The sequence below is a fragment of the Lepisosteus oculatus genome, chromosome 17 (genome assembly GCF_040954835.1).
Source record: "Lepisosteus oculatus isolate fLepOcu1 chromosome 17, fLepOcu1.hap2, whole genome shotgun sequence".
Taxonomy (NCBI): domain Eukaryota; kingdom Metazoa; phylum Chordata; class Actinopteri; order Semionotiformes; family Lepisosteidae; genus Lepisosteus; species Lepisosteus oculatus.
Window position 1 is genome coordinate 2,344,226 of NC_090712.1, and position 14,356 is coordinate 2,358,581.

The window sequence follows — 14,356 nt, forward strand, 5'->3', positions numbered from 1 at the left end:
ATGTCGGGAAGGAGAAGGAAAAAAAAAGGGTTTCCAACACGTCGAAAAGTGTGTTAAGAAAAAAGAAAGCCTGGGCTCATTAATGGCGTAGTTGTAGTGTATCCCATTTTTGTCTGAAGGGATACAGTGAAGCTCATTCATTCAGTCTTGGTTTCTGGAGGGTGAAAACCCGAGCCTGTAAAATTGTACTTGTTTTTTTTTCCCCTGTAACAGTCATTGAACATCACCTGAGCACTGCTTACTTTGCACTTCGTAGCACAGTAGTTCTTGGCAGCACAGGGGCTGCATTGGTTTTTTTACCATTTCAGCTTAAACTTACCAAACCTCAGCCTGCACCTGTTGGGGGTTTACTGTCTTTCACTGCTACTGGTATTGTGTACTCTTACGATCTTCACAACCCAAGAAATTCTTGTTGTTAAGAAATACAGCTGTATAACAACAACAACAAATCCCTTCTTTCTTCTTACTGGGAAGGAGGAAGACAATAGAGGTTTAAGGAAAAGCTAAACAAGTTGGAATGGACACGAGGCGTGACTCTGGTGTAAGATCAATTTATTAGCCCTATACAATTTCTTGCATTAGGAATTCGTCTTTTTCGCATACCCCAGCTTGCTCTCCATGAGACACACAGACAGGGAGAGAAGCCTGGGGTCGGAGCGCAGGGTCAGCCCTTGTACAGCACCCCTGGAGCAGCTGGGGTTAAGGGCCTTGCTCAGGAGCCCAACGGAGTAGGATTCGTCTGTCGGCCGCGGGATTTGAACAGGCAAGCTTCCACCCACAGGCGCAGATCCTGAGCCACAGAGCCTTGCTTTAGGGGGCGGGGCGGTGGCTCTGTGGCTAAGGCTCTGCGCCTGTGGGCGGCAGCTTGCCTGTTCAAATTTTATTTGGTGTACAATGACCTCTGGGGTGCTCTCTGGACTTTGTGCTTGCAACAGCACTCTTAGGGAAGCTTGGCTGTAGGAGCTGCGTCAGAGGAAAGTCAACCACCATATGTGCAATGGCTGCAAAGCGCCCAAACGGGAGGCAAATCCGCAGTGTGAGCAGACCTGTCAGCTCCCTTTAAAGAATCTGATAGTAATGCAGATTAGCAATTCGCTGCCATGTGACTATGACACTGAGTGTGCCAGTCCCACCCAAGAGGCAGGCCAGTTTGCAAACACCAGCAGGGCTTAATATTAAATTACAAACTTACTGTTCCAACTACACCCATATGCAGTTTACCCATAATGTTATCAATATACTGTACCTATAAAATCACATGGTCTTATTGCCACCCTGTACAGCATTCCTGAAAATTGATATGCTGTTAAATATTAAGCGACAGAGTCGAATGTCCTTAGATTTTCTTTTGAGTGTTCTTTGGACTGGGTTGAGTTTGACATGGTAGCGTGTCAATAATCCCTTTAAGGATTTTGAGCACCTAAATCAAATCTCCCCAAAGTCGTTCCAAGCTCATGAGATTAAGTTCTTTCAACTTGGGCTCTGCGGCTGAGAATTGGCATCATCCTGGTCACATCTTTGATTCTGTTCCAGAGAAGCTGCTCAGAATAAGTCCAGAACTGACAGATATTATTATTTTGGTCACGATGTGTCTTTGCACACGATAATCTATTATTGACAAATGGTAACATCTGGTATCTGTAATAGAGAAAATCAAGGATGAATTTAATTAAAATAGACTGCTTCCTTTCAGCAATTAATAGAATGTTTGCAAATTAAGGCATGGTTTAACAAGGACTTAATATTTTACCGTTATTTCAGTTTTTTTGTCAATCAGCATGTTCCATTGTTACAAAGCAAGGATAGTTTATCAAGTGACAAAAACACCCAATGAACCTTAAAACATTGGATCGTGATGTCAAGTTTATTCAATCATAGCCAGCCCTATAACCACTTTCTGTCCACATCAGAGCAGAAAGGAAAATCCCGTAAGGCTGGGAGTAAGATTTGGGTTATGGAAGAAGCACTTGAGCATGTTGGAATGAACTTGGGTTTACAGCAGCAGAGCCAAAGAATCTCACAACCCGAAGGATCAAGCAGCAGAAGCTCTACCTTATGTTTCCAAACATAAGCTGAACAGCTCATGATTAAAAACCAAACCTGTTACAGTCAAGTGCTAGCCAAGTCTCTCCTGCACGGCGTCTTGCGCATTGCTGGTTACACTCGAAGAAATCCATTGAAATGCATTAAACTCAAAGACAGTTCATTACTGTAAGAGCTCCCAGGATTAATGACACGCTTCGCCCTTATAGATAACTAAAGCCAACTGCTGCAGAACCGTCCCATGATTTACCCATTTTACAAGGACTCATATTGACTCAAAAGAAAGAATCAGTCTCTCTAGCGCAAGTCCGGGCATTTAGAATAACAAGCTTGGGCATTTAGAATAACAAGCTTTTGCAAACGTGCTTGGTCATATGGGGTTTGTCCGATTTTCTAGGGCACAGTCCTGCTTAGCATGTAAAGCAAAATGGTATCTTCCTGAGGTAGAGACTTGTATAATAAGCTTGGTGCAGAGTCAACAACACCAAGATAACTTTTCTCCAGGCATCTGGAGAAACATTTCCTTGTGCATTGTTGACGCGGTTTTTCCCCAGTAGACAGTGGCAGTTGTTTAGGATCTGTCATCTGCATTTTCCGAAGACGCCTGCTAACCAATCATCAATCGAGCTTCTTCCCATCTGCATGAACAGATCAGAGAAAATGGCCCAGAAACGTCAAGGGTGCCGAGCAGAGATGTCAAAAATTAAAGTGAAATGTATGCACCAAAAAAAACTGAAGTCTGGAGAGTATTGCAGTAACAAAGTTATTCCCCGACATCTCTTTGTATTAAAACTATTGCTGAGCTGACTTACACATTTCACTTCCAACTACACTTTTGCAAATAGCTTTCTGCATGTTTCATGTAAGGAGCACAAGAGTGGGTGTTTGCATTATGAGACACCTATTATAGTTGCCTCTACATAAATCTTTTTTATGTCCTGGATAATCTACAGATTCCAGGAAGCTTTGAACTCAGGTGCCTGTGATATGCTCAGCAAGAGCCATGTCAGTCCTAACTGCTTTCCGAGTTCCCCTGCAGCTGTTTATTTGATCCTGATTTACAGCGACAACCAGGAGACCCATTTACACAGAATCTAACCCAGTTCTCCATACGGCTGCTTGATACCACAAACACATGTGAGATAGCTTGGAGAAAGTATTGTCCATTCTCCAGTTAAGCTTATACAGACCTCCCAATATCCACAGGTAGCATTGTACATCATATGAATGTTTGCTACCAAACTGTCACCTATGGATATCTGGACCTCATTTCTATATATGGATATGTTGGACCTCATTTCTATAGTTTTTCCCTGTGTAGACATTCCTATAGCAGACCATGTACAAATTACAAGAATGCGATACAATTGAGTAGATCTAAGCATGTAGCGGCGAAAGACAACCACCTGATTCATTTCCGGTTTTATTAAGCTGCAGGTTCCTATGCAAACAGGAGCTGGGTAACTCCAGCCTCTTTTTTTTTTTTAATATATGGACATTAGGTGTGGAGTTCAAACAATTCTAAACGTACTGATTGTATGTTTCATTGTTACAATTTGAGCCTACAAAACACACAAACCCAGTTCTAGAAATGACAGGCTTGTCTGCTACAGTACATGGTGAAAACAAAACTGAAATTATTTGAGTAAAAGTAAACGAACATTTCCACAATCATTTTCTCTCAGCTGCAATGAACACACACTTTTAAAACACAGGCTTGTTTCGGGACTGTTTTTCCTCCTGTGTCAAGGAGGGTTTTGTGCACATATACCCACACTTGGCAAGTCAGGGTAACTAAAGGCATTGTGTATCTGCCAGAAATGCTAATTAAACTATACCAACACCACAAGCCATCTACTTTCACAATTGGGTCACTACAGCTTAGTTGGTACAGACTTTTAAGGATTTTTCTCCTAGTCACTGCAACTAATTTTCCGACAAACTCCAGAACAGTCTGAGGGGGCATTTCCCCCAGTGTCGGCCTTTACGAACCTCTTTAATTAGGTTGTGAGGTGTGAAAACATAACCACGCCCTAAAGAATTGACCGTTTATTTTCCACCAGCTGAAACGTTAGAGCACAGCTACAATGGATTACACCTGGAAATGAAATACATTCAGAAAAGAAGTATTACTTTTTGGAGTCGCATCTCATTCATTAGAATGAACTGGAACCTGTTTGGAAATATTACCAAGATTCTCCCCTCTGCCAGTTATGTGACTGGTTAGTGATATGAAAACAAGTTAGTTCTTTGGATTAACATCTGGCCCTCATTATATACATCTAAATCATTAATATAGAAACATTAACTGATAAATAACTTATCACTATGAGCTTATAAGTTCCCACTAACCTAAACAGTTAAGAGGCATTTGAAGAAAGGTGAATGCTTTGAAAAGGCCATTTCTGCACTTTTGAAAAACAAACATGGTGGATAAGCAGGCCCGTTCTCCGTGGATGAGAAAACCTTTGTCGAAATCCGAAATAAAATGACAGAAAGCATCATCTTCCTCAATGCTGCAATCAAAAGGTTTCCAGTTTTTTTTTAATAGTGGTATTTACCTACTACAGGGGTGTCCAACCTTGGTCCTGTACTGTCTGCAGGCTTTCATTCCAACTCGGCTCTTAATGTTACCTGCTTAACCAGACCAGTTTAAAAGAGCAGGTGCTTCAGCGTCAAACAGAGCTGACATACTGCTGCTCCCATACGAGACTGGACCCCCGCGATTTACCAGCGAAAGGCAGTTTCATGCTTGTCACAATCTCACCAACACCTGCCAGCAGCAAGTGCTGGAAAACAATGGTCAGCAGTCTATTCTGGTTAATAATTGTCAATTTATTCCCAGTACTGCATCAGTTTCAAGGCAGGTTTAAAGGGGGAATGAAAAAAGGTTCATAGATTTTTCCACTTTGCCTTCAGCCACTCGACAGAACACAGTAGCCACACATACGCCTTCACTATTAACAGCCTCTGTCCCAGCAGAATCGCAAGACAACTCTGACAAAGGTGTTCTAGGTAGTTTGTCTAGTAGTGATTGAGGGCAAAGAACCGTTACAAAAAAGCGCCAAGTGTCTGTGACCCCTACTACCTGAGAAGCAGTTCGATTCGTCCAGTTAAGATGACAATTCACAAGCATAAAAAAAGACTGCAAGATGTTGGGCGCCCTTGCTGAAGTGTCTGACAAGGCTGCAAACTAAACGTAGTGGTTAAAAAGCCGAGCCGTCTTCACGCTCACTTGTTTAAAAACTTCAGCCAAATAAAACTAGACTCTGGCTTCTTTCAGGAAACAGCTGGATGAGATCCTTGGTCCTGCTAGCAACCAAACAAACTAGATGGGCCAAGTGGCCTCCACTCTTATAACTTAATCATGTTTAAACAATATGAAAGGAAACACTGTTTGCAGTGCATTTGTTTTACTTTTATGGACTGGAAACAGCCTTGCACTGCGGTTTACAACAGGCACTACTTGAAATGGGCGAGGAGATTAACCTGTTCTGCAGAGTAACAGGCTAGACCTACTAATCCTTTTTTTTGAAAGCAGCAAATTTCAGGCTCCCACCACCCCCCTCCCCCCCCCCCAATGGTTTTAAAAGAAGTGTTGCGACAGTGGGCCGAAAACAAAGTTCAGCAATGTTCTTCAGACCCGGCTTCTTTTTTCTTTCTCTCCACGCAGCACAGAAACCTCAGCAGGGGGGGGCTGGCTTTGTGCTTGAGGGTCTAATAAACTTAAAACAGGCAGCAATCAGGTGGCTGGTTAGGCTCTCTGATCAAGAAGGAAACAGCTGGCAGCAGTTACTCCAACAGCTCCCCCAGGACCGCGATGTGAAGAGGAACGCCGGGGACTGTCCCTCGTCTGCACAGGGGCTGCTGTCCTCACAGCGGGTCCTCTGGCCAGGCCGCCACCCTGTCCGCAGTCTGAGCTAATGTAGCCCCGACACCCCCTTGCGCCGCAAGCCCCCCGTCTCCGGCCGCTATACGAAACAGCAGTACTTCTTCCACCAGGACTTGGAGAGCTTCTTCATCTTGTCGGGAGTTCGCTTTTTTATCCTCTTCTGCTGCTGGCTGTTGGCGTGCTGGATGCTGGCCACGATGGCGGCGTCGAACACCTCCTTCAGGTTTTTCTGCGTCAGGGCCGAGCACTCCATGTAGCACACGGCCTTGATGTCCTGGCCACAGGTGCGGGCCGCCTCCTCGTCCACGGGCTTCTCCCTGTACTTGGCCAGCTCGATGAGCACCTTGACGTCCTCGCGCAGGTCGCACTGCGTGCCCACCAGCAGCAGTGGCGCCCTGGGGCAGTGGCAGCGGATCTCCGGCACCCACTTCTCCGTCACGTTCTGGAAGGACGAGGGGCTGACGACGCTGAAGCACAGCAGGAAGACGTCGGCGTTGGTGTAGCACAGGGGCCGGAGCTTGTCGAATTCGTCCTGCAGAGGAACACACACACACACACACAATGTGCAACTGGTGACAAACCGCCCGGGAAGGACACAAGAGGACGCCCCCTGGAACCCCTGGGAGACACAGACTCCGAAACCGGAATTCACCTCTCCTGCTGCTGCCCTCAAGGCATCACACCCTTCAAACGGTCGGAAGGAGAGCAGGATTTCAAAAATTAAGGAAAAACTTTTGTCTTAGTTGTGTCCGTTCTCGTCTAAATGACATCACAACTCACTTATATTTGGAATCTAAAAGGTTTTGCTTCCAAAAAGCTATAATAAGACTTACAGGTATGAGCTTCGAACTGCTATAGCAGTTTTCCCTTTAGTATGGAATTTTTATCTCATTATATAGACTTCCCTTTGCTTTGAATAGGTGATTCACGCAATATTCCAGCTGTATTTTGACACTTTCGACAGCACACCCACCGCTCTCTAATGCAGCTCTAGCCATCACCATGGCTACAGAGGTCAAGCTGTGTAAATACAGTCCTGTATCAGCTTTCTCCAACTTCCTGATAACTCCGAATTGTTTTTTAACTCTGGAATCTGTGTGTGTTTTTTTCCATTTATTATTTCCTATCGTGCAAAACAACTGCAGAGGACTACATGCAATTAAAGAGAATGTGCGTTATAAATATCAAACTGGTATCAAATGAGACAGAGAGCCTAGGAGTTCCTGACGGTTCGTATCTGCAGGGAAATGAGAGAGAGCCTGAAATTCTGGGCACTCTCTCAAAAAGCACCGTACCAGTACGAATTCTACTAAAGCATACAGTACTCCAGTCTGAACTGGCCTTCTCTGTTACAGCCCACCCTTAAGTGTTAAAATAACGTAGCGGAAACTGGAGTGAGAGAGGAAAACATGTCATTTTAATAAATATTAATGGGTCAATAAAGAGCAATCACTTAACTTAATCAGCTACACTCACGAAATTCATAATTAAAACATGATTTTTAAATTAATGTTTCTACACTATAGTGTATGCTTATTTGTACTGTGAATTACTTTGTGATGATTGCTTTTTAAGCGGCTATATATAATAATATTTTATAAGGTAGATTATTAAACCTAGAATTTAAAAAATAAAGAAGCTTATCATTATGTCCTGTGGCTCACTGACAGCAGTTCCTCTAAGGTACAATTAAACATCGCTTTAAAGGGGGTCAGAGATCAGCGAGCTTACCCTGATCTTACCCCAGGGTTGTGTACTGCTGAGTGTGGGGTCACAGTCTGATTTTAAACTTCCAGCTTCCATAGAAGTCCTGGCATCCGTGCCCAAAGGCTGGAGAATTCAACATGGAACCCAAATTCTCAACCACTGCAGGTCTGGCAACAACTCTGTGCTTCTGGAAACAATGCAAAGTCTGCACTGTTTGGTGCAGAGAAGACAGTGCAACAGCTCTTGTATGTGGCGAAAAAATGCTTAACTACACCCGAATCACTACCAAGGCACCCAGCCATGCTGTTGAAGCAAATTACCTGGTTGCTCTCAAGAAATGGCTGGATGATATTCTGGGATCCTGTGAGCAACCACATGAACTAGATTGTCCCCTCAAATTTACATTCAAATAACTTTACTGCCTTGACCAACAAATGACAGTGTGGGCAATGCAATGGCAGCAAACGGGTGCTTTTCTGAAGCACTTAAGCCTGAGAAGTTGAAAAGACAGAGAAATAAGTGGACTACAGCAGCAAACTGGAGATGCAGGCTGTCAAGAGTGCAAACAGCAACCGGTGCACTAATAAGCATTTCATTTCTAATTTGTAGACGCTTTCATTGCAAATCAGACTAATTCATTTTCCTCACTTAGAGGCTGGTTGCATGCTGCTCTAAGAATTGTATCTAGCCATTTCCCGAAGGAAAAACAGATCCAGCAATGTGGACTCCTGGTTTGTCCCAGGTGATCTCTGCTCCTTGCCGAAAGAGGAGGCTCCTGCATCCTACATGGACCTGCTCTTAGCTTCCATTTGTTGCTCCATTTTTATGGCGGAGCGATGGCACTGTGGCTCAGGATCTGTGCCTGTGGCTGGATGTGGATTTGCCAGTTCAAATCCCCCAGCCGGCAGAGGAATCCTACTCCATTGGGCCCCTGAGCAAGGCCCTTAACCCCAGCTGCTCCAGGGGCGCCGTGTAAATGGCTGACCCTGCGCTCTGACCCCAAGCTTCTCTCTCCCTGTCTGTGTGTCTCATGGAGAGCAAGCTGGGGTCTGCGAAAAGACAAATTCCTAATGCGAGAAATTCTACATGGCCAAATAAAGTGATCTGATCTCTCTTATCTTGGATCCCGTCCTCTCATAACATTACTAAACGGCACCTCCATGTGAATGACATTGAACACCTCGGGTGGGAAGAGAAAAGCCCCTGATCCCCAAACAAAGAGGTCCTTTAGGTGAAATGCTGAGCTATTAAACAGACCGGTCCCGTCCTACGACTCACACTCAGCTCAAGGCAGTTCCACTGCATTAACAGGATACAACGCAGACTCAAGCAGGGAAGCTGTCTTTTTACATCTCATTAACGAACACCGAGGACGTTAATTAGCATGGTTAACAGCAATTTAGCACTGCGCTGCCCATGTGGGACCGTATTTGCTAAATTAAACCGTTATTGCAGAGCCCTGCTGTGCTAAACGGATGAAAAGGCCCCACCTCCACAATTACTTGGGATGACAACTTTTCAGGAACATCCCTCTTTCTCCACTCATTCAAGCAACTGTACATTAAACTGCCATGAGAAGTGACATGAACATATATATTCTATCTAGACCCAAACTAGCTCTTAATCTATTCCTGTTACCATCTTTAGAAGCCGACATTCTTTTGAGCACTGGATAAGAATTTCATGTGAAGTGGTTCCCCGTGTGAAACAGGTGTGACCCACACCAGACTTCCCGACCTGCTGGAAGGTCTGGAGACGGAAATGTTGATTTAGTCAGGGTGAGGAGGAGTGCAGTACCATTTTTCATTAAACAAGCCCTTGCATCTACGTGTTTTTGAAATGATCTTAAAGGACACTTCAGATTTGTTTCACGCAGCTGCTATACTAAGCGATACTGAAATGTGGATCAGGCAACTTTGTGCAAAATTACCTGTGCAGACCCCATTTGCATTTTTAAAAGCTGAAATACAATTTCAGAGATTAGCTGAAATCAGGTTGTTCTCTGAAAAGGGCTGAATCCACAGTTATCAGAGAGAGAGCAGCTGAAATCAGGTTGTTCTCTGAAAAGGGCTGAATCCACAGTTAGCAGAAAGAGACCAGCTGAAATCGTCTCACTGACCTGGCCTGCGGTGTCACAGAGCTGCAGTTTCACTGGTTTGCCATCAACAGCCACGACCGCTGCAGGGAGGAAAACAGGAAAATCACAGGGTGAGAGAGAACATTTTTTCAGGAGTAATATCACAGATCTCTCCCCAGTTTCATTCATCACTCTAATTAAAATCTCTTTTATTGACCCTGGGGACGCGCTCACATGCGATCTCCCCAGAGCTGAAGGCGTTTTTTATTCAAATTCTGTGTTAAACGTAAGAAATGTGCCCTTAGAATTGGTCTGTGTAATGCGTATATTTGATTATAACAACTACAACAAGAATTATTATTATTGCCTTCATTTAGGGGTTTAACTCAGCTCCTGATTCAAATGCTTTAAAGACTCATGAGCTCGAAATGACGCACGATTCTGAAAATTCTTCCAGTTACAACAAATTAAAAAAAAACACATTCTTAGCCACTTCTTTAAATTACTTAAAAGGTTTTACAAACGGACAAGCTTTTCTGAAAAATGTCCTAAAGGGTATTATCTACAATATGAAGCAGTGGGAGAGAGCTATCATTGATTGGCCCGTCTTAATTATAATAAACGCGGCGTTATAGTTAAGCAGCGAAAAGATTAGGTTTGTTACTGAATAGCTGGGGATCAGTCAAGCTACTTATTTCTCTGGAGACATCTTACGCAATAACGGATCCCACACCAGATGGAAAGGGTCAGTCTTGAATTTAAATGAAATGCTGTACGCGCAGGGGTAGCTTTTTAACTGCCGTTCATCTCGTAGGACTTCAATATTTATTGTCGCTGTCTCATGAAATCAACGTTCAGCCCAGTCTCTCTATCCAACAAGCCTCTATTGCCAATTTAAACCAAAAAAAAAAATCCGTATTCCTTATTCTATAAAACAGCACAATTCACTGCGCTGGTGATCACTGGACCGGAGCTTAAAAAACCGAAGTTTGCTTTTCTTCTTTTCTTGAATCGGAGAGAAAACGCTGAGAAGCCAAATTAGTTCCGTTACCGTTACAAAGGTACCGTTACAAAAGCCTGGCGACACGGAATTACCTGAAAAGTTGTCAAACGCCGTTGGGATGTATTCCGTTGGATACCCGTTGGTGGTGTAGCTGACGACCAGGCTGGTCTTACCCACCGCGCCGTCCCCGACAAGGACGCACTTCACCTTGCGCTCGGCGCCCGGACCCCAGCGAGACCTGCACCTCGCCGGCTGCTCTTTGCCCCGCCACCTGCGCGGAGGTACCGGGGGCGCCTCCGCCACCGCGACCGGCTTGTACTCCGCCGCTCCCTGCGGCGGCATCGCGGCGTGGCACCGGCGGGGCGGTCCCGACTGTCCCTACACCAGATCCCCCAGTCCCGAACGGCTCCCGTGTCCAGATATCCGCGGGGGTGTCATTGGGGGAGCAGAGTGCCCGTTCCCTCTCCCTGAACGGTTCGGTCTGGCTGGGAAATGATCCGCACAACAGACCCCAGCAGCTGTTTTGTGACCGCAAAAGCAACCATTCAAAGCAACACTAACAAAAAAAAAAATCAATCCCTAAACGTCCACGGCAGAATATGCTTTTTTCGGGGGACCACGAAGCAGTTCCTCCGGTGAGATCGCGTCTGGCTGCAGTGTCGCTCTCCGTATCTCTTCCCCTCCCGCCTCGGTGCAACCTTTCAAGTCTCTATTCCCCAACTCCAGCCTCACCGAGCTACCCTACAGCTGCATGACATCATCGTGAACCTTACACGACCGCGTCGGGGCTTGGGGGAGGGGGTTTCGGGGGTGGAAAAGACTTGACCGACCGACCAATCGTCGAGCGGCTGCTTCTCCTGCGAGCAGTGCAAGTCTGTTCATTGGACGTATTGCTAATCGTTCAAAATACCACTCTTCTACAAAGTTTTTTTTTGTTGGGGGGTAAATCACACGGCTTCTAAATAGACCGTCGGTTCTTTTGGTCTAGAAGACCAAAGTGTCAGTGAAAGATTAACTTGCATTTCAAACGAGGCGTATAGGAATACCCACCCCTGAAAGTGCCACTCACGTGATAAAACACACCACGCAACGCCAACAGGTACAGCAAGGGCCAGAGGAGTTGTCAGTCTGCAGAAGAGGACAAATCGCCTGTCAATGGGACATTGATTGAAGCAGCAGGACATTTTCATAGCACTGTCTATTCTGCTTCTAACTGCTTGGTTGTCCAGTTCAGGGGATGAGTCATGCACATCCAGGACTAGTGGTCTAGTGCAAGGAGGAGTGTGTCCACAAGGCCTTGGTCATCGAGTACAGATACGAGTGATGAACCCCAAGTGTCCAGGAGAGTTCTTACAAAAGAAACATCATCCTTTCTTGTTTTCTGTCATTGCCTGCCTGCAGTGGGCTACCCAGAAGCCAGCTTGCCACCCAGTCTTGTGGGACGCATTCATTTACAGCTCTCAGAAAGAGATCGGCGCAGGGATTTTCTCTCCAGCACGTGAAAAACCACAGTGGAGCGTGGAGTGCAATCTGAGTCGCCGAGCGAGCACCAAATGTACAGCTTGTTACTTCACACCTTGGAAACTTTGCCACATGCTTCTCACATGACGAGACAGCGCTGTGAGCACCCCTGCTTTCAGCCTTCCACTGCCACACCTAAAGTCTTTCTGTTGCCTGAACCATAATCCTCATGTTCCTAAGCACTGACTGAGACACAGTGTTTTGAATCATAAGTCCAGACAGTCTTGATGATCATACCAGGTTACAAATGTGTTACTGTGGTGTTTGTTTTTAACCCAGGTTAAATTAGAATTTATCGATTTGAAAAGGAGTACAGTTCTCTGCTACATCTAAGTGGGTTAGGAGAGATACCTTCAACTGTCTAAACTAGGGCTTGTTTGAGATATTTTCCTCCTATATTGTAAAATACTTTGTGATTATGTATCATGAAATAGATAAATATCTAAAAAATATTAGATTAGAAGTGAATCATGGTATCATTTGTACTGGTAGATGTAAAATAAGATGATTGAGATTGGTATAATGTATTTGTAGTTAAATAGCTGAAATTGCACTTCTTATTTATTCATTTCAGAAGAGATTTTTGTAAGATGGAATTGAAATTAGTGACCTCTAAATAAAAGCACCTAAGGAAGAGATGGTAGGAAAAAACCCAGCCCTGGTTCTGGAGAGCTAGGTACCATAATGGTCAGTCAACACAGATCTGGAAAGTATGTCTCCTAGTTTAGCAACCGGTTGATCCAATCAAGTGATTCAGATCTGGGCAGTAATGAAAACCAGAAACCACTGGGGCTCTCCGAGTCCATGGCCTAAGTCATTGCGCCGCCTGGTGGTCGTAGTGGTCAACTGTTGTCAATAAGAATCACAGCGCAGACATCACGATACCGACACTAGAACGCCGTAAGTGGTCTCAAATATTAAAACACTTGACACTTTTGTTGTTGTTTTTTTTGTAATGTCCTTTTTGGCTTTCTACAAATTGGTACGCAACAAGTTGTGAAGCTGCTACAGTAGATTGACCTCTGAAGGGATGGCCTTGTAATGTCTGGAGAAGTCTCTTACAGGCTGCCAGATGGTTTGATCTTTTCATCAAACGTCTTCGTGAATTATTCAGCCCGGCAGGACCTGGGCAGGGTGTGACGTGGGCTCCTGCTTCCTCCCACAGGGGTATCTGTCCCATAAATGAAACTACAAGTGAGATTAGCACCGTTATCCTATTGTGGAGGGTCCATTTTAGGGAGATCGGTTGTCACCTGAAGCTGAGTAAAAAAATAGTGAGAAACGTCAATTTTTCCCTACTTGTTAAGGCCATTATATATAGTATAGTATTAAGAGTAATGGTGTTAACAAACTCCCTTGTTCTTATGAACTGGTTTCAACATAAAAGAGACTGACGTACTGTATATCCTCAGAGAAATTTCCAGCGGACTGGCTGCCCCCTTAGCTCTGCTGAGGTGTAACTGAGCCTTCCTACCTTTCCACAGGAGAGCTCAGGGGCGGCTGAGGTTTCCTCCCGCTCGGATCACGCCCTGGAGTCGCCGGGAGCCCCGAGTCTGTGCAACAGAGTCAGTCTGCTCCCCAACACTGCAACAGGCACTAAGGGGAGAGGCAGCCCGACAGACGTTTCACAGGCAAGAAAGTTAGTGTTTGCACCACAGTTTTAATTGTATTTTTTATTTTCCTTTCTGATCATGGTCATGAGCAACTTCCTTGCACGTTATCGTTGATGTCCAAAAGGGGCTTTGTGGGTGTTTGAATCCCAAGTCTGTGCTCCCGTTCTAAACGAGTTGCAGTTACTGACTTGTTTCACCCACTTTATTGTCAATACCCTGTCACTGTCGATGGTGCGTGGATTGGTACTGTAAATAAAAAGAAACCGTGACGCGTTTGTTAAACAAAATCACCCGAAGGAATTAGGAACTACAGGGAGAATTACGAGAGTTTAAAAAGTGGGGAGGATGATATCAGATTTGTACAACTGGAGCTTGAGGTGGTGTTTAGGATGTGACGGCTGAGGAGCTCCTTCTACCGAGGAAAGGGGATTAAAGTCAGCTGAGAGGGGTATCTAAGCAAAGATACCTGTTGCAAAGAACTGAAAGAGGAAAAGTCAGAC

The 14,356-nt window shown here is 44.9% G+C and overlaps 1 protein-coding gene across 1 annotated transcript; it reads right to left on the reverse strand.

Annotated features, from left to right (window-relative positions):
• Positions 1-1,841: 1,841 nt before the first annotated feature.
• rhoua (ras homolog family member Ua) lies at positions 1,842-11,495 on the reverse strand. Its single transcript, XM_006638405.3, has 3 exons — positions 10,815-11,495; positions 9,762-9,820; positions 1,842-6,467 (listed from the first exon to the last, which is right to left on the reverse strand). The coding sequence occupies exons 1-3, from the start codon at positions 11,062-11,064 to the stop codon at positions 6,015-6,017; spliced, it is 762 nt and encodes a 253-aa protein (XP_006638468.1). The 5' UTR covers positions 11,065-11,495; the 3' UTR covers positions 1,842-6,014.
• Between the last annotated feature and the right edge of the window lie 2,861 nt (positions 11,496-14,356).

Bases quoted from the DNA above. Each gene is read 5' to 3' on its own strand.
- rhoua (XM_006638405.3), bottom strand. From the start codon at position 11,064: ATGCCGCCGCAGGGAGCGGCGGAGTACAAGCCGGTCGCGGTGGCGGAG. The intron at 9,821-10,814 runs GTAATTCCGTGT...TCCTCCCTGCAG, and splicing joins GGCGTTTGACAACTTTTCAG to CGGTCGTGGCTGTTGATGGC. The intron at 6,468-9,761 runs GTCAGTGAGACG...GTTCCTCTGCAG, and splicing joins TCTGTGACACCGCAGGCCAG to GACGAATTCGACAAGCTCCG.